The sequence below is a fragment of the Melanerpes formicivorus genome, unplaced genomic scaffold (genome assembly GCF_026170545.1).
Source record: "Melanerpes formicivorus ecotype bairdi unplaced genomic scaffold, bMelFor1.0.p_v2 SCAF_12, whole genome shotgun sequence".
Taxonomy (NCBI): domain Eukaryota; kingdom Metazoa; phylum Chordata; class Aves; order Piciformes; family Picidae; genus Melanerpes; species Melanerpes formicivorus.
Genome location: NW_027142364.1, coordinates 5208827 through 5228921, shown reverse-complemented (window position 1 = coordinate 5228921; position 20095 = coordinate 5208827). Strand labels below are relative to the sequence as shown.

Sequence of the window (20095 nt, the reverse complement as noted above, 5' to 3'; positions counted from 1 at the left end):
TAAGACAGGTCCCAGGACTGATCCCTGAGGGACTCCACTTGTCACTGGCCTCCACTGGGACATGGAGCCATTGACAGCCACTCTTTGGGTGCGGCCATCAAGCCAGTTCCTTATCCATCTAGTGGTCCACCCATCAAACCCATGTGTCACCAGTTTGGAGACCAGGATGTGGTGTGGGACAGTGTCGAAGGCTTTGCTCAGGTCCAGGTAAACGACATCAGTTGCTCGCCCCACGTCTATTAATTTTGTCACCTGCTCATAGAAGGCCACCAGGTTGGTCAGGCAGGATTTGCCCTTGGCAAAGCCATGCTGACTGTTCCCAATCACCTCTTCACTATTCTTTTGAGCGAGTAGTGACTCCAGGAGGATCTGTTCCATGATCTTTCCAGGCACAGAGGTGAGACTGACTGGCCTGTAGTTCCCTGGTTCCTCCTTCTTGCCCTTTTTGAAGATGGGGGCAATGTTTCCCCTTTTCCAGTCTGTGGGGACTTCACCAGACTGCCAGGACTTTTGAAATATAATAGAGAGGGGTTTAGCAACCTCATCTGCCAGTTCTCTCAGTACCCGTGGGTGTATCCCGTCGGGTCCCATGGACTTGAACACTTTCAGGTTCTTCAGATGATCACGAACCTGATCTGCACTTACAATGGGCAGTTCTTCCTCCCCGTCCCTGGCTTTGACTTCCATAACATCAGGAGTGTGGCTAGAGGCCCTTGCAGTGAAGACTGAGGTAAAGAAGTTATTAAGTACCTCAGCCTTTTCCTCATCACATGTGACCATGTCACCATTTTCCTTTCTGAGGGGGCCCACACCTTCCCTAGTCTTCTTCTTCCCATTAATATACCTGTATTTTGGACCTTACATCAGAACATGTGGACAATACAAGATAGAACTGGACAACCACGTTGTTCTTGTAATGAAAAAGGATTTTTTTATCTTACAAGAAAAGTTTTGAGTGTAGGCAATGCACAGCACAAACTGAATGATTCAGGTACTTACAGTCTCCTGTCTAAAAGATTATGTTTGAGATTTTGAAATGTAATTATTAAATCATTAGGACATCATTAGGATTATTAAATCATGATGGCAAGTATACAGTCTCACATGACTGCAGGTTTTATCTGTGGAATCAGATTAGAATTGTTTACAGATAAATGCTATGGGCAGCCTCTGTCTGTTTGAGTTACACCACAATGTGCTGTAATTAGAGATGCTTCAGCATCCTCACAAATTAAATTTTATAAACCCCTGAATTATTTTTGTCTTGAAGTCTCCAAGAGAAAAAGCTCACCAGAACAGGGAGCCTCTGCATTTCCCTTTCTCTTCAACATGTTCAGTTTTGAATGCACTTTTCTTGAATCTAGGAGGTGTTTGCTTTTTCACTGTTGTTTGTAGAAGAAAGCATTACTAACTTAGTAAATAAATAAAAGCTTTTTAATAATAATATCTACACGTTAGGACTACTAATTCCACAGGGTGTTTATTTATTGTGGAACATAAAAATATTATCAACTCTTCTTCCTTGGAAAATACAGGAGTTGATTTACACTAGTTTATTTACACTGGTTTGCACCCCAGAAAGTTTTACGATGAAGACACGGAAAGCTACCCTTCTTCCTCTGTGTTGTCTGGACTTTTGGTCTCTCCTTTCCTCAGCACCTTTCCTTTTCCCTCTTTTCCCTTTTTTTCTTTTACATTTTTTGACACCCACACACAGTTACTCTATTTTATTTTCCCTGTTCTATTTCACAGCATTGCGGCAGAAGGTTTATTATTATAAAATTATAGCTGCTAGTCATGTAAGGCTAACTTTTATCAGGACAAAATTTATGCTCTGGTGAACTGTTATTACATGTTATTACAGCTGATCCAGAGGAAAAGCTTCTTTCTACAATGCTCGTTTTTTGTTGGATCAAACACTGGCTGCAGGGCTGCGTGAATGACAATGTGAATGGAAGACAGGAATATGGCAGCTGATCTTTCAGGGCAAATTAGCTGTAGAAACCACTCTACTTCTTCACTGTCTTAAGTCCCCACAAACTCAGCATGTCATATTTAAGGACCTTTTATTTGTAATAGGTTGTTCCTAACTTTTGTCTGCTGCACATCATACCCTTTTTAAGAGCCACCAATTGCCTTCACTTAGTATTCTTAATTGTAGGACTGTTCCACCAGTATACATTATAGAAAGTGATATGTTTAAACCACATACATTCAAATGTGAGCATCTGCATGAAAGATAAGCGTTTCCATGGTATCAGCAGTTGGCAATCACAGAATGGCTTAGGTTGGAAGGGATTTTAAAGGTTATCTACTCCAACCTGTATGATCATGATAGGTTGGACGCGATGATCTCAGAGGTCTCTTCCAACCTGTTTATGCTACTCTATTCTACTCTATTCTACTCTCTATTCTATTCTATTCTAACCTCCTCACCATGAGCAGGGATGCCTCAACTACACTTGGCTGCTCAAGGCCAAGAATTGATTCCAAGCTGTAGAATCAACTCTGCAGCTTCAGCAGCGTGGAATGACTTCACAGAGTAGAAGTGGAAAGAAAAAGAAAGATTAGGATGCATTTGTTCTTCAGAAATTGCAAGCCATTGTTTATCACCGCTAAAGAGCAGTCCTCTAATTAATTAGGCACGATTTTTCCAGGGTTTTATAAGAAATTAATTAGGTAATTTTAGCTAGAAATTCCTGAAGAAGCCACAGAACACACTTTCAGACTCTCTGTCATAGGGCTTCCAAACTCTATATGCAGCTGGTGAAAGAAGGATAAATATTGCACAGAAACATACAAATTCCTTGAAAACCCTTCAATATTTTCCCTGCACTTTCTTAGAGCAAGGGCTTGCATCTATATTTAAGAGTGATGCATTAATCAAAATTAATAGTAACTGTACTTTAAAATGCTATTTGCTGGCAGCAACTGGTATGAAATATGCTTTGTTGAGTTTCAAATAATGTAGCTGCTGGTAACAAATGTTGATGTGCTGTTCGTGGAGTGATTTATGCCACACTTGCTTTTGAAAGGAAAGAAACATATGCTTCTAACTGAATAATTTGGAGGAAACTATTTTTTTTCTTTTAAGGATGTCTCAGTCTGAACTACTCAAATTCAAAGCAGATGTGCTACTATTTTGAAAGATTTGAGGGAAGTGAATTAATAACATTATTTCCAAATGGCTCACAGCTGATGTTCTGAAGGCTTCACAGAGATTTTTTTTTTTAGAAATCATGTAAAACATCTGACTCCTGAGGAGGAATAGAATTTCTGAAGGAAACAGCAAGCAGTGTCCAGTGTTTGATGCAGCAAACTGCCTTGACCTTGTTCTCCAGTTCTGATCTTGACTAGCTTTATCATCTTCAGTAATTTTGCAGCATGAAACATGAGTCCATTATCATCACAGCCAGAACCAGACAAGTCATAATCATAAGAACTAACTCTGAATAAACATTAATTATCCTATAATATGTTCCTTAAAGAAATGCTTAAAGTTATCTTATTATAACCTTCAATGGAATGCATATACACAAAATTTACACTTATTTTTCATCCCAGTTGAGATAAGTTTCCTGTTCATGACCTCACCACCAAATTTCTAAGCCCTATTGCCTGGGTAATAAGTTAGTGGGAGGAGCATCACATATCACAGTATCACCAAGGTTGGAAGAGACCTCAAAGATCATCGAGTCCAACCTGTCACCACAGACCTTATGACTAGACCATGGCACCAAGTGCCACATCCAATCTTGAACACCTCCAGGGACAGTGACTCAATTGTTTCTCCAACGAATTCCACTTATTTTTGTATTATACTGAAGAAATGTTCCTGGCTAATATTTTAAACATAGAATCAAAAGATCACAGAATGGTCTGGGTTGGAAGGGACATCTGAAGGTCATCTAGTCCAACCCCCTTCTGCAGTAAGCAGGGGCATCAACTAGATCAGGCTGCTGACACATGAGTGGTTCTTATCTGTCACAACCAAAAACGTGGAACCATATGTTTCATGGATCTAAAATAATGTCATTGATCCTACTCTTTACAAGAAAAATTAAATGATGTATCAAATACTAAGTTTCTGTCAGATCTAATCAATTTGAAATCTAATACTTTGTATTCAACAGAGGCTATTTTTCTCTGCAACTAAATATTCTTGGCCTATTTAACACTGTAATCGCAGACCTGAGAAAGATCTGCTAGCGAGGGAAACTGAATGGAAACTCATTCCTAATCAGATGACTTTCTAGGCATTGGCATGGTAGCTCTGCACTGAGCTCATTGAACAGACTTCCATGGAAAAGGTTAGCAGAACAACTGCTGTGAAATGGGCTAAAACATCTTTTAAGGCCAAATATGCAAATAAATAGCATTATACAAAACCTCCCAGATTCTTTGCAAAGTCAAGACCATGCACAGTTGTGGAAAGCATGAGGAATTGCAGGTCCTGGATAAAGCATGGTCTTCGGGACTACCAGCGCTGTGTTAAATTACAATGCACATATTTACTATATCAAAACCATAAAGGGTCTGATGCATCCTACAGGTAGAATTCTGTAAGTGTACAAACCAATCTAATTAAAAGCATGGAAGAAAATTTATGGGAAGCACAGACAGAAAACAAAAGTTGTATAGACCCAGGTTTACCATTCATATCAGGGAAGTGGGAAAGCTGGTTTGCAGCCATGACATAATCCCTAATTACAGTGGTTTTCTGCTTTTGCAGGTGTAATGAAAAGATTTTCATGTACCCTGTTTAAATTAGCTCTAAAGTCAACCATAATTATGTCTCTGCAGATGGCTAATTCAGTAGTATTTATGCAGCAAATGCTCTTTAAATAGTAAAAATTGACAAGACAACAAATACAGACATTACTTCATGGTCATTACATGTCCTGGTGATTCCAAAGGAAAAAGCATTTGAATTGCCACTCCAATGGATCAGGTGTTTTGAGTATGAGTTTAACTCACTTTATTGCATCTTTTCAGTATTAAGAAAGGGCATAATACAGCATGATTATCAGTCATGAGAAAAATAATAACCATAGCAGGAATTATAAGAGTATTATCAAACTAGTAATTGCTACTGCTATATGCTAGTATAAACGTGCTGCTCCACACATGGATGAATGCTAAAGTCATCATCACAGTGCATGAAATTCTATCTATCTGGCCTACAGAATGAATAACAACAGCACTGTTCAATCACCATCAGAGGGGCTGGGAGGACTAGGCCAGAACCCTTCCCAAAGTCACCAAGTGCAGAGAATGCTCATGCTGCTAGAATATTGTTCCTACAGGTCCATCATGAATCAAACAGTTCCTACAGATTTCTAACTGTGTCCGTTCTACGGATCTGCACTGGTAGCAAAAGGTATCCTGGAAAAGCTCCTTGTGCTTTTCAGAGTTAGAGCTTAATTCAAGTACTACATTATGTTGATCCACTGAATGAGCAGATTCATGACTGTTATCTTCTTACCAGTCCAGTAAAAACCCATTTTTTAGTATCTGCACCATTTGAGTGAATAGGAAGTGATTTTAATTATTTCTGGCTTCTGGTAGCTGCTCAAGAGAGAATAAAATTCCCTTTTTCCTTCCAGCCCCTGCTATACCCCCATGTAATAAATGGGTACAATGTTTAAAAGTAATATAGTGAATAAAATGCTTTCAGTCCTCTTTATATCAAGGTTGCTGCTCCAGGTTCTGCTAGTGACTTGCCTGCATGAATTTGAGTCAAAACTGTGACTTTAAACAGAAATTAGAGTGACAAACATGTTAATTGCATTTTTTAAAAGATAGAGATAGCTCCTCATGAGAGTGCTCAAGAGACTCCTCGTGCCTTAAATTATATACTTGCACAAACCACCCTCAGACTGCACAAACACTAGAGTTTGAAGGAAGAGGAAAACAGGAAGACAGTTTAGGTGTAAAATATACATTGGGACAGTCAGAAGGGAGCTGAACAAGAACTGGAGAGCCAAGAAAGATTAGATAGTGAAACAAGTAATTCTACTAATCATAACTCCATTTATAAGATGTGGGACAATTATAGAAGAAAAATAGATGCCAATTTTGAAAGATACAAGGCATTAGGGTGAAAAGTTGGATGGAAAATCACTGCTGTGCAGTACGATGAAACACATTTACTCTGACTGAATGGCAAAATCTGAGGTATGCAATTCTAAAGCCAGTACACAATTCCTTTCTTCTCCCTCAACATCATTCTAGCATTATATTTACAAATTGCACATGGTAGATAATAAGGAGACAGAACATTATCTACTGCTGCCAGTGCAACATGAATTGTTGCTGTGTTTCTCACACTAAGGATCATCGGCACCATATCAAATGACTCTTTGCTCTGCATAATACAATGCAGGAAAAGAAAAATAATTCCATGTGTTTGGTTCAGGCCAGTCAGAAACATTTCAAACATTACAACAACGTATACAGAAATATTTCCTCCTTGATGCCACAAAGAGTTCAAAATGAAAACTCAAATCTGCAAAGACTTCATACAGTGAGAATCACTGTCTTCCATAGAAACTCTTGGCTAGTGTGTGTTGTTTCATTTGGGTTTTTTTCAGATGACATTGCACTACATGTTTACCTATATTACTGTTTAAGATTATCTTTAATGCTTGTCCTCTGTAAATCCAAAGAGCAATTTATTTATACATGGAGAGTTAATAAGGACTTTATAACTCCTACTAAATGTATCTCTAGAATCCAGAGTCTTAAGGCATGTGAATTTTGACACCTGAGAATCTGCTGCAGCTTATCAGCAAAACAAATAAATCCAGTAGAGTCTGCACATTTGTATATAATAAATCTTAATCTGAAAGGAGAACATTTGTTCTGGTGAACAACAAACACTTGAGTGGCATGAGATTAGCAGCCACAAATTATTTTCTTTTTTTTTTTGTGGTGCTAAAAAACATTTTTTTGTTGTTCTTTCATGTCATTAGCCCAAGCTCAGGCTGCACAATCTAGCACTGTTCATTGTCAGTATTTTATATAGTCCCTTACAACATACTGATTTGTGGTGATTTTTTTTTTAGCTGAATGAAGTCTTAATGTCACACCTGGATATCCATGATAAAAAAGAAGCAAAAGGAAGAAGTTTAATTTGCAAAATGAGCATGAGAAACTGCTGGTGGTCTTTCCTGAAGACACAGATTGTTTTAGGAAGTCTTACTTCTCACATACTTATTACTCAATTACAGCTAGCACAATGGCCCTTCCAACAATGCCATAGATAGTGGTGACAGATGCATACAGCCTTAATGGATTGGTTAAACTTGGCTCTTACATGAAAGATTTTGCACAAGTTCACTTTGATTCCTTTATAAAATCAATTAAAATAATTATCAGCCAGGACATAACTGAACCTTAAGCAATGGTCTTTGAAGAATAAACCCCACTTAAACAGAACAGAAATGACAACCTCAGCCCTTACATGCCTTGTTTTTTTTTTTAACTTTTAAAGACTGAAGACAAAAACTCTGGCTTTAGGGACTCTGTTATAGATTTGGAATTCTTAGAAGGAGCATAACAGAGTTTTCTAAAGCATTCTGCACACTTCTGGATCTCTCTGGTATGAACAGCACCCACCAAATATGGTTAGACAAGCACCTGAAGAAACCAGACACTTTCAGAGAGGACTTCTTACTGCACCTGATACTCCATGAAGTTTTCTTGATTCCTGCATTTGTTTGTGGTGTTACTGTGTTCCAATGCCAGTAAAGTGCTACACATTTACAGCAGAGGGACACAAGCTCTCTGTGTGAATACCTAAAGAGTTCACACTCAGACTTCCAGATCCATTGGTCTGACAGGTAGTCAGAGGCTGTAGTGACTGGCAAATACAGGAAATAGAATAACACGTCCAAGGAACAGCAGGAAGGGTCTTGCTCACATGTAAGATTTGAGCTCAGTATTTATAAGGAACAAGAAGATACATGCAATGTTTTTACACCTGATGTTGCCAGTATTAGTGCTTTGGAAGGTATTTTCATAGAGGGAAAAGCATGCAAAAGCATTACAGTAGACTTCTTAAGAGTTTTAAGGATTAGCTGATGCACGAAAGACAAAGATATTCAGGAGGGACAAAGAGGAGATCCATTACTCAGTATAGATACATTTGCCTAACTTACAAACATTAATTTACAGAAATTAATTTTGTCCTCTCTCAGAAGCCAGGTAGAGATTTAGTGAATCAGTATCAGAACAGATGACAGCATGTACTTCCTTGACCTTATCAGAAAAGCCACTTTCAGTGTAGGGAAACAGTCCCAGGTCTTTACTTGGATATATGTTTGTTTATAGCTGGAACACCCTCTGTTTAGACAACGGAGATTAAACATCTTTTCCTACCCCTAGCAGGCAACTACACCTGCTATATTGCATGCTGATGAAGGCAAGAATTTGGGTATTACTTATCCCCTGTCTACGCACAGTACCTAAAATAATGGAGCCTCTGTTCTTACCTTAGCTTTGTACATGCCACTGCAGTGTAGCCTGTGGTTATTAGCACCAGTATGAAAATACAGGCATCAGAAAATACACAGGCATGTTCAGCACAAGCATACATTGTAAAAGTGGAAAGGAAGAAAAGGCTAGAGGAAAAAAGCAGACATATACAAACTTCTACTGATTATTCAATTAAAACAATTACAAAAATATAAATCAATAAATCATTAATAGTATGATTATGTTCCAGGAAGCAAAGGCAGATAAATGGAAAATATCAATAGCTACCTTACTTCATTCCTAAACTTTCTTTTTGAAAATAGAAAGAAGCCTACCCAGAGTTATCAATGGGAATCACAGAAATTCCTCTGGTACAATAAAACTCAAAGAGCTTGTCCTAACCCCACATCAAGCTCCAGGGTAACCTTTGCAAAGCAGGATTAACATTCCTCAACCTATTATTTTTCATTCGGCTTAAATTTCTGGATAAGACTGAAATACCCTGATGTCAGCTCTACTTCTGTATTTCCAGCTCAGCTGGAAACAGAGTATCATGGGGAATGTATGGTACTGTCACATTTTCAGTTCAATGTCATGAAGTACAGGTAAGAACAATCATCATCTAAACTACAGTGTTTACTTACACTGTATTGAACAACCTGCCAAAGTCAATCATCATTACTTAAATTTAGTCAGGACCTACTAATATAATGATCAAAAATTAAAGTAATTTCAATTCTGTTAGTAGCTCTGAATAATTTGATTGTTCATTATAGATGAATAATGCATCAGTTGTGCCCAAATACTGCCCTATGCTATTGACAGGAATGAGGAATCTAATTTTTTTAAGCACATATATACAGTGAGAGGCTACAGCTATGGTAGTGTGTGTACAAACCATACCATACCACCCTGACCTGTATTAGGAGTGGTGTGGCCAGCAGGAGCAGGAAGGTCATTCTGACCCTCTACTCAGCACTGGTTAGGCCACACCTTGAGTACTCTGTCCAGTTCTGGGCCCCTCAATTTAAGAAGCACATTGAGACTCTTGAACGTGTCCAAAGAAGGGCAACGAGGCTGGGGAGAGGTCTTGAGCACAAGCCCTATGGGGAGAAGCTAAGGGAGCTGGGGTTGTTTAGCCTGGAGAAGAGGAGGCTCAGGGGAGACTTTATTGCTCTCTACAACTACCTGAAGGGAGGTTGTACCCAGGAGGGGGTTGGTCTCTTCCAGAACAAGAAGACACAGACTCAAGCTGTGCTAGGGGAAGTTTAGGCTGGAGGTCAGGCGAAAGTTCTTCACAGAGAGAGTTGTCATCCATTGGAATGTGCTGCCCAGGGAGGTGGTGGAGTCACCATCCCTGGAGGTGTTCAAGAGGGGACTGGATGTGGCACTTGAAGCCATGGTTTAGTTAGCCATGAGGTCTTGGGTGATAGGTTGGACTTGATGATCCGTGAGGTCTTTTCCAACCTTATTGATTCTATGATTCTATGAAAGGGATTAGTTTCCCTGCATTGGACAAGCACAAGTAGGTTGCAACCCACCTCTGGCAATAAAGAAAAAAAAAAAAATCCACCTTTCTTTTTAATTTAAGTTTTAGAAGAAAAAAAACCCCATAGTATATATCCAGAGGGCCGTGAATTAGGACAAACACAAGCCTAAAAACGATGCCTAAACTTCAGGAAATTTGTCAAGTACTTTGATTGAGGTTGAGAATACGAGTCCAAATGGGTATACAGGAAGCAATCATTTCTTCATGAAGAATACGTGCTTTACTGTGCACACAAATTCTTCCTTCAGAAGGCTGTAAATTACAGTATTTATGGAATCTTAATGATCTAAACACAGTTGGAGCCTGAAGGTCAAGGCTGCAAGCTGAATCCTAAATTTCTGTTTACAGATGAGGCACAGTATTTATTGCCACACTGCTTGTGCTGCTATAGTTAAAGGGCTGCCAGCATTTCCATTATAAACCACTATTTCAGAGGTTTATAACTTGCCCATCAATCCTCTGGCTGGGATGAAACATGGCATACAAGGTCCTGGCTGTGAGACTGACTGATTTTTTTTGTTTGTTTTCTTTATCAAATAAAAAAAAAATAAAATAAAAAGCTTAAATTTATACAAGAAAAAAAAAAATTAAATGAGGATTTTCAAGCATTTCTAGTGCTCCTGAGATGCAATTCTAGCTTAAAAACACAAAATAGATGTACATAATTGCATCAATTAATAGAAAGACTTTCAGTCCTGAAAGAGTGAAAAATAACCCAAATAGACATGTTTTTACATGCCTTTTTTTTGTTTGCTTTTGTAAAGGTAAAAAAAAAAGAAAGGGAAACTGTACTGCAGATTTTTAGTGACAGGAAAGGGGATATGAGAAACCACTGTCCTTGATTCTGTTTGCATCAAAGTTAAATTTACACTACCATGACACACCTTGGCACAGAACAAAGAATGCAGTCTTTTAAAAGGAGTATCTAAATGAAGATACACAAGATTGGCCAAGAAGGCCAATGGCATCCTGGCCTGAACCAGAAATAGTATGGCAAGCAGGAGCAGGGAGGTCATTCTGCCCCTGTGCTCAGCACTGGTTCGGCCACACCTTGAGTCCTGTGTCCAGTTCTGGGCCTCTCAGTTTAGGAGAGATGTTGAGTTGCTGGAACGTGTCCAGAGAAGGGCAACAAGGCTGGGGAGAGGTCTTGAGCACAAGCCCTATTAGGAGAGGCTGAGGGAGCTGGGATTGTTCAGCCTGGAGAAGAGGAGGCTCAGGGGAGACCTTATTGCTGTCTACAACTACCTGAAGGAAGGCTGCAGCCAGATGGAGGTTGGTCTCTTCTCTCTAGCAACCAGCACCAGAACAAGAGGACACAGTCTCAAGCTGCACCAGGGGAAGTTTAGGCTAGAAGTGAGGAGAAAGTTCTTCACAGAGTTGTCATCCATTGGAATGTGCTGCCCAGGGAGGTGGTGGAGTCACCGCCCCTGGAGGTGTTCAAGAGGGGATTGGATGTGGCACTTGAAGCCATGGTTTAGTTAGCCATGAGGTGTTGGGTGACAGGTTGGACTTGATGACCTCTGAGGTCTTTTCCAACCTTACTGATTCTATGAAGCTGTACTTTACTGCTACGCACTCCAGATAATGTTAAGCAAAAGTATAAAGTCCATTCCAATGTTTTTGCTCAAACTAGTAACCTTATTGTCTACTGTAAAACTGTGTATCAAAGTTAACAAAAACAAGAAGGGAAAAATTAAAAAGAAAAGTCATTTCCATGTTCTGTATTCAGCCAGGGCAAATACTGTGCCCTGCACCAAAGCACTGATAAGAGCAGGAAGGTGAAAACTTTAAACCACGTTATGCCTGCATGCCTAGCAATTACATCTTGATAAATAACAAACTCAACACTGCAAACACTATACGAATTTAAATATTAGAAGACTTTAAAAAACCCCAACAACCAAACCACCTACTTATTAGAATCCTAAGTTTTGGCATAAGTTATTTCTACAACTAAAGATCTGGGCCAGATTGAACTGCGTGATACAACACAGACACATAACATCATATGAAGCAGTTTTATGGCTTCTTTGCAACACCACATCACTTCAGACAAGAAAGAGAGCAGTGCTAAGCCTGGAATATTAGACCTTATTTAATCACATTTTGGTTTATTTCTTTATATCATAAAGCCAGTCAGAGCAGGAATGACATAAATTAGTCTCACCCCAAGTATATTATTACATTTTCTTTATTATATCTGTAGGCATTTTATTCACTGACACTGCTGAGTTAACCACAAACTGTTAAAGGATGACTGCATTTGTTCGATGCCACTCCTAATGCATGAAAGAATCTCTTCTTCCTGATGCTGTAGATTTCTGCTTTTCTTCCAAAGTGTTCCTTTACCATCTGCCTGTCCTGCACCCACTTGAAACAATCACTTGCACCAGACATTTGACAATTTTTCCCATCAACTGGGACAAAGTACTGTTCTGTTACTTCAGTTGGTTGTGGTTGCAAGTACATTTGTATTCCTAAATAACACAGATGCCTTATCCACTTCTGTGTCCTGCCTGTCTCCTGTGCACGCATGTCAGTTCATTTCCAAGCTCTCTTTTTTGAGCACATCAGCCAGCTCCCTCGTAAGTAAAACCTGGGCATGGCTTTAGGGACAGTTTTAATGTGGGGATGAGCCATTGGCTGTGCACAGACATAGAGTCATTCAAACTAATACCAGTATAGAATCAAAGAATGGTTTGGGTGTGAAGGGAACTACAAAGGTCATCTAGATGCATGCCTCTGCGGTGCGCAGGGACATCCTCAAGTATCAGTCTTCCCAGAGCCTTGTTGAGCCTGACTTTGAATGGCTGCAGGGATGTGGCCTCAACTACCTCCCTAGACAACCTGTTCCAGTGTTCTACCACCCTTGTGGTAAAGAACCTGTTGCTAACATCCATTCTAAACCAATACAAGACTGCCCTGACCTAGGTGCAGGATTTCACACTTTGCCTCATGAGATTCTCCTCAGCTCACCGCTCCAGCCTGTCCAGGCCCTTCTTGATGGCATCCCATCCTTTGGACTTATCAACTGCACCACTTGTCTTGGTATCATCTGCAAATTTGCTAAGGGTGCCCTCAAACTCCCTGTTGATAACATTGATGAAGATAATGAACAGCAGTGGTCCCCATACAGACCTTTGAGGGACACCACTTGTCACCCATCTCCATATGGACACAGCCACTGACCACTACCCTTTGGATGCAATCACCCAACCAATTCCTTATCCACTGGACAGTCCACCCATCAAATCCATATCCCTCCAGCTCAGAGAGAAGGATGTTGTGAGGGACTCTGTCAAAAACTTTACAAGAGCCCAGACAGATGACATCTGTTGGTCTTCCATTGTTCACTAATGTAAACATCATAGAAAGCCACTGGCTTGATCAGGCAGGACTTGCCCTTGGTGAAACCCATGCTGGGTATCTCAAATCACCTCCTAATGAAGTCAAACAGCCCACATATGCACTCACTCTATAGCCGAGGACACTGAGAACACATCTTGGGGGGAAAACTATGAAACACCACATTGATAGGCTGCAATACAGTGGTTCAGACAGTTTGTACTGAAGCACATGCTCACACTTTATTATTTCTCCTGAACAGCAAGAGGGTCAGACATTGCTCAGGGCAGGCTTGGCCAGTTCTTGCTTTTAAAACTTTTTTTAAGCTACTGATAACTCTAAGTTTTTTTGGTTTGGGTTTTTGTTCTTTCATAGAGGAATCTATGATAAGAGATATATACCTGTAGACTGCTTTCTTATGAGGTGAAAGATGGAATGATGATGACATCTTAAACTCAACCTGGATAGTGCAGCTGAATACACATTGAGGAATATTTCAAACCAGAGACAAGATGTTATGAATGGTGACTGACTAAGGTTTTCTCATTCACTCCACCATACTGCCTCTGACTGGTTGAAATGAACCCAAGAATGTTGCCATATGATTAAATATGTTAAATAATGCTACACAGTACCTTGTATAATTCTCAATCCTCAATGAACTGTAAAAAGTTTTAAATAAAATATAAGTGGAGCCTGTCAAGCAGTATTAGACTTCAAGATATTTTCTTCTTCTGAAAGCTTACTGCACCATCTAACACAAGTATCTGTCACGCTGCCTGAGTTGCCATCACACCATACATCTTGTTAACAGTGATGTCACGACAGAAACGCTGCAGTGCTGTATTGTAATGACCTCTTGTATTGTAATGAATTAATGCTTTCTGCAGAAAGCATGAGATAGGGAAAAAAAATAGCTTTAATCTTAGAAACTCCCTGAGATGTTTTCCAAAAGAGCATGACGGTTCTGAAAACCAAGCACTGCAAGATTACCATTTTAGGTGAAATGAAGAACATGCTGAGCACCATACCTGTATAGTCCCGGAGGAGCTCGACGAACCAGGAAGCTTTTCTCCAAGCCTTGTAACACATCATTGAGCATCCTGACTCTGATAGGAGCTTGCTCCTTGGGGTCATTAGCTGGGCGCATCTCGTCTGACTGGAACAATTCTGCCGTGTCCCTCAGACATGCTGCCACTGCAAGCAACCGAGAAACATCTCCTTCATCACCTAGGAAAAGTAAGAGCAAGACAGTTGCCAGTGATTCAGAACACATCACTCACTTCTCTTGCTTACAAATCAAAATTCATAGTCCAATTAAAAGCTGAGCCTCTTTCCTGTCGTGAGAAATAGAATAGAATAGAATAGAATAGAATAGACCAGACCAGACCAGACGAGACCAGGTCAGGTCAGAAAAGACCTTCGAGATCATCGAGTCCAACCTATCACCCAACACTATCTAATCAACTAAACCGTGGCACCAAACACCCCATCCAGTCTCTTCCTAAACACCTCCCTGGGCAGCCCATTCCAACAGCTAATCACTCTTTCTGTGAAGAATTCTTCCTAACATCCAGCCTAAACCTCCCCTGGTGCAGCTCTGTAATGGGTCAAGGAAAGACACAGGTCATTGTGCCTAAGCTATAATATTTTAAGATCTAATAAGCGATGAGGAATGGTTTTGGGGTACAGCTTGAAATCTACCACTGGAAAAACAGGCATGCAGGAAGCATTGGTTATAAATCAGTAACTGTAACATTTCCTTCTGAGACAGAATTTATTCAACTCTGTTTGATGCCACTGCCCTCCAGCTAAAAGCTTGTGCTTGGATTCCATAATGACTGGTCTGTAGAAAACCATAATATGGAGAGCTCAATTTAATTTTGTTCAGCATTTTAGAATCCTAGATGCTAACAACAGCTGTGGAGGAGCTGTGCAATTGTTCCTTTTAATCACTCAGATCATGCCAATAAGCCAACTAATACTTCAGTTGAAATACAAGTGTACATTTTAATCCAGCCAATATTTTAAAAACTTTTTTACACTTGGGGTGTTCACTTTACTTTGTCATCCTACAGAGTCACCAAAAGAATAAAAACACACAGCAATTTGGAGCACACCACCATTTAGCTATTTCTCTGTTCATAGTCCAGAAGGTAGAATGTGAGATGTGAATTGGAGCACTGTGAACTTGAAGTCTGTTCCCACTTGCAGTGTAGGTGAAGAGCATGTCCTCCTTTCCCACTGTGTGCACAGACTGAGTTAATTTTTACAAGCATGTGGAGAGAGAAAGCAGTCTGAAGCTGACATAAAGTCAAAAGTAAGGTCAGTCAGCAAAAACATTTCCAGGATGTAGAAATTACTTTTAAGGCCAAGATTCACCTTGCCTATTAAGGACAAGAAAATTAACTACCCTTAGATCTCTCAAATGATGATTTAATTAAAACAGTATCACAGTATCACTTAGGTTGGAAAGGACCTCGACGATCATCGAGTCCAAACTATCAACACAGACCCCATGACTAGACCATGGCACCAAGTGCTACGTCCAATCTCCCCTTGAATGCCTCCAGGGTCGATGACTCAACCACCTCCCTGGGCAACCCGTTCCAATGCCGAATGACTCGCTCGGTGAAGAACTTTCTCCTCACCTCAAGTCTAAACCTCCCCTGGCACAGCTTGAGACTGTGTCCTCTTGTTCTGGTGCTGGTTGCCTGGGAGAAGAGGCCAACCCCTTCCTGGCTACAACCACCTTTCAGGTAGTTGTAGAGAGCAATGAGGTCACCCCTGAGCCTCCTCTTCTCCAGGCTAAACAACCCCAGCTCCCTCAGCCTCTTCTCATAGGGCTTGTGTTCAAGGCCTCTCCCCAGCCTTGTTGCCCTTCTCTGGACACGCTCAAGTGTTTTGATGTCCTTCTTAAACTGAGGAACCCAGAACTGGACACAGTACTCAAGGTGCGGCCTAACCAAAGCAGAGTACAGGGGCACTATGATCTCCCTGCTCCTGCTGGCCACACTATTCCTAATGCAGGCCAGGATGCTATTGGCCCTCCTGGCCACCTGGGCACACTGTTGGCTCATATTCAGGTGGCTGTCGATCAGCACACCCAGGTCCCTCTCTGTTTGGAGCTCTCCAGCCACTCCGACCCCAGCCTATAGCTCTGCATGGGATTGCCGTAGTCAAAGTGCAGCACTCAGCACTTGGACCTGTTGAATGACATCCCATTGGACTCTGCCCATCTGTCCAGTCGGTCGAGGTCCCTCTGCAGAGCCTTTCTACCCTCTAACTGACTAATATCTGCCCCCAACTTTGTGTCATCTGCAAACTTGCTGATGACTGACTCTACCCCTTCATCCAGACCATCAACGAATATGTTGAAGAGGACAGGGCCCAGCACTGATCCCTGGGGGACACCACTAGTGACAGGCTGCCAGTTGGATGTGGCACCGTTCACTACCACTCTCTGGGCCTGGCCCTCCAGCCAGTTCCTAACCCAGCACAGAGTGTAATGGTCCAATCCACAGGCTGACAGCTTAGCCAGCAAACAAACCATTCAGCTTCAGAAGCTGTCCATTCTTCAGTCTAATGCAGGAACCTCAGTGAGTTCAGTATCTTAGCTACTGAGATGATTAATCCAGCAAAGTGGTTCAAGACACAAGTTAAATGAATACTAAAGTTCCTTGTCTAATAGATATATGGAGAGATCAGACACAGTAAATGAGAATCATCAATCCATTTCTCAGACTTTTTATGGATGAAATCTGAAAGGTGAGCATGTAATGGGAATGGAAAAACCAAATAGGTACACTGAAGAAATTCAAGGAAACACCTCATTATGGCATATTCTTCCTCTTACATAGAAAAAGATACATTTCAGCAAAGAGAAGGGAGTTCATAGATTCCAATAGATTCCCACTCCTGCCATTCAGCTGACCAACATATTCCAATCTAGCAAAACCTGAAATGATCCAAAATATGTAGAGACCAATTCTGGTGTGAGAGAAACTGTCAGGTTTCATGAGCAATCAAGATGAATTTCAACAATGAACAGAAGCTCTCTGTGGGACCAGCAGTGAGAGAAGATGGTTTACGTCTGCTTTGGTTTGGGACAAGTTTGCTTTTTCAATGGCTCTCGACCAATCCACCTTTCCCTAATTAGAATGGATAACAGGTACTCTGCAGGATTGTTATCTTTCTGATTGAGTCTGGAGTAAAATAAAGTGTGATTAAGTTAGATTGATGCTTCAGAAAAGTATTCTCCAAACAAATAAACTTGGTACATTTGGGATATTTTGCACAATATCAGTGGCCTCAATTTTCAAATCTCAGGCAGACATCCTGTGCAGCTGAAGAACTAGCAATTTCCAGGCATATAACCAGGCACTGTGCCTACCTTACCCTGGGACTTCCATCAATATGGGAAGGTTTAAATTCACCCTGTTAGAAAGAATCCTTTGGTTTCATCAAAGCACTTCATATTCCATGATTTTTATTCTGAGTATTATATAAACAGTTGTAAATGTCAGCTATGCCCTTTCAGTAGGGAAGGTAGATAAAGGAAAAATACCTCATTGGATATTTGGAAAGAACACCAACCAGACCACCCTATTAAACATAAAAATCCTGTAAATACTCATGTTGCTTCTCCACAGCATGCATTTTGCCCCTAAACCAACTACACCACACTCTAACCACTGCTCATTATAAAACAAACACTCAGACCTGTCTTTTAATACTTCAGTACAAGACCCAGAAGCCTCTGACTAGTGTTACCACAGAGAACTAAGGACAAAGCTTTAAGGGCATCAGCAGCTTTTACCCCAATGCACTGAACTTCACTGCCAAGGGAAATTGGGATTTATTCTTTTCTCAAAAAACTGGGAATGGAAGGATGAACAATTCTTAAAGGCAAGGAAGCACTAACTGATGTCTTAAACATCTTGGCATGCTTCCACAGAAGACAAACAAACCACAAACACAAAGGTAACTTCACTAAGGAGAAAACACCACCACATATATTTTCTATTCTTTGTCCTTTTGTCTGCAGTATGAATCATGATGAATCATTGAAGCTAGTTGTTTAGTTGTTAAATAAAATTGCAAGTGACTCAAGAGTATGTATACTCTTGATCAGAGAATTACACTGCTGAATTTCATTTCACTTGCTAAACACAACTGGATTTTATTCAGAAACAGGTTACACCAAATGGATATTTATTTTTACAGACCTTGAATACAAAAGCCTTTTCTTATGTAACTGATTGCTCTTATGAAAAGTACTGCTAGAGATTTAGCATTTTTAAGTTGTGTTTGCACACTCTGGTAGGAGGGTACTTGCCTATGAACACTTACAGGAGAATAAGTACAGACAAATCAGCAGTTCAAGGCACGATGCTCACTCACCATGCATGTGAACATATGCAAACTCTCCTCACAGAAAGAGGGGGAATTGCTTCAGGTTTTGATGAGCTTACAAATGCAGGATCAGCTATGGTGTGTTGTATTCACTAGGAAGATTTTTCATGCTGTACAAAATTGGATGATCAGACTGGCAGTAGAAAATCTGAATGGGAATGCTTTGCAGAAACTACCCTAAAGGGGGTAGAAACACAAATCCATGGATATCCTCAGTGCAGAAAGTATGTTGCCATCAGCCTCAATTTTGTTACCATGACTGCTACTGCCCAAACAAACTAATCTGGTGTTGCAACAAGAATACTCTTCAAAGAGGTTACCATTAAAAAGGCATGTTGTGACATACTATTATACAGATCAATACAATCCAGGAGAAGAGACAGTTCTGGGGAGACTTTATTCTGGTCCTTCAATACTTAAAAGGGGCATATAAGAATGATGGGGACAAACTTTTTAGTAGGGTCCATTGTAATAGGAAAAGGGCTGATGGTTTTGAACCAAAAGAGAGGAGATTTAGGCTAAATAAAATGAAGGAATCTTTTTTTACAATGAGGGTGCTAAAACATCAGCACAGGTTGCCTGGAAAGGTGGTAGATGCCGCATCCCTGGAACCATTCCAGGTCAGGTTAGACAGGGCTCTGAGCAATTTGATCTATGTGAAGATGTCCCTGCTGACTGAAGGGAATTTGTATTAGAAGATCTTTAAATGTCTGTTCCAACCCAAACCATTCTATGATTCTATGACATTATCCATGACTTTGTACAGAGGTGCTGAAATGCATAAGGCTTATGGACACCAAGTGATGAGGAAAAGGCTGAGGTACTTAATAACTTCTTTACCTCAGTCTTCACTGCAAGGGCCTCTAGCCACACTCCTGACGTTATGAAAGTCAAAGCCAGGGACAGGGAGGAAGAACTGCCCATTGTAAGTGCAGATCAGGTTCGTGATCACCTGAAGAACTTGAAAGTGTTCAAGTCCATGGGACCCGACGGGATACACCCACGGGTGCTGAGAGAGCTGGCAGATGAGGTTGCTAAACCCCTCTCTATTATATTTCAAAAGTCATGGCAATCTGGTGAAGTCCCCACAGACTGGAAAAGGGGAAACATTGCCCCCATCTTCAAAAAGGGTAAGAAGGAGGAACCAGGGAACTCCAGGCCAGTCAGTCTCACCTCTGTGCCTGGAAAGATCATGGAGCAGATCCTCCTGGAGTCACTACTCGCTCAAAAGAATAGTGAAGAGGTGATTGGGAACAGTCAGCATGGCTTTGCCAAGGACAAATCCTGCCTGACCAACCTGGTGGCCTT

General features: G+C 40.7%; 1 protein-coding gene across 5 annotated transcripts in view; it reads right to left on the bottom strand.

Moving 5' to 3' along the window:
* The window catches only part of NAALADL2 (N-acetylated alpha-linked acidic dipeptidase like 2), a 519424-nt gene that overhangs the window by 16113 nt on the left and 483216 nt on the right, over positions 1-20095 (bottom strand). For all 5 annotated transcript variants that reach the window (XM_068145027.1, XM_068145026.1, XM_068145030.1 and 2 more), the window contains one exon: positions 14404-14602. In XM_068145027.1, coding sequence (XP_068001128.1) covers positions 14404-14602 — 199 coding nt within the window. The remainder of the gene's footprint in view (positions 1-14403; positions 14603-20095) is intronic.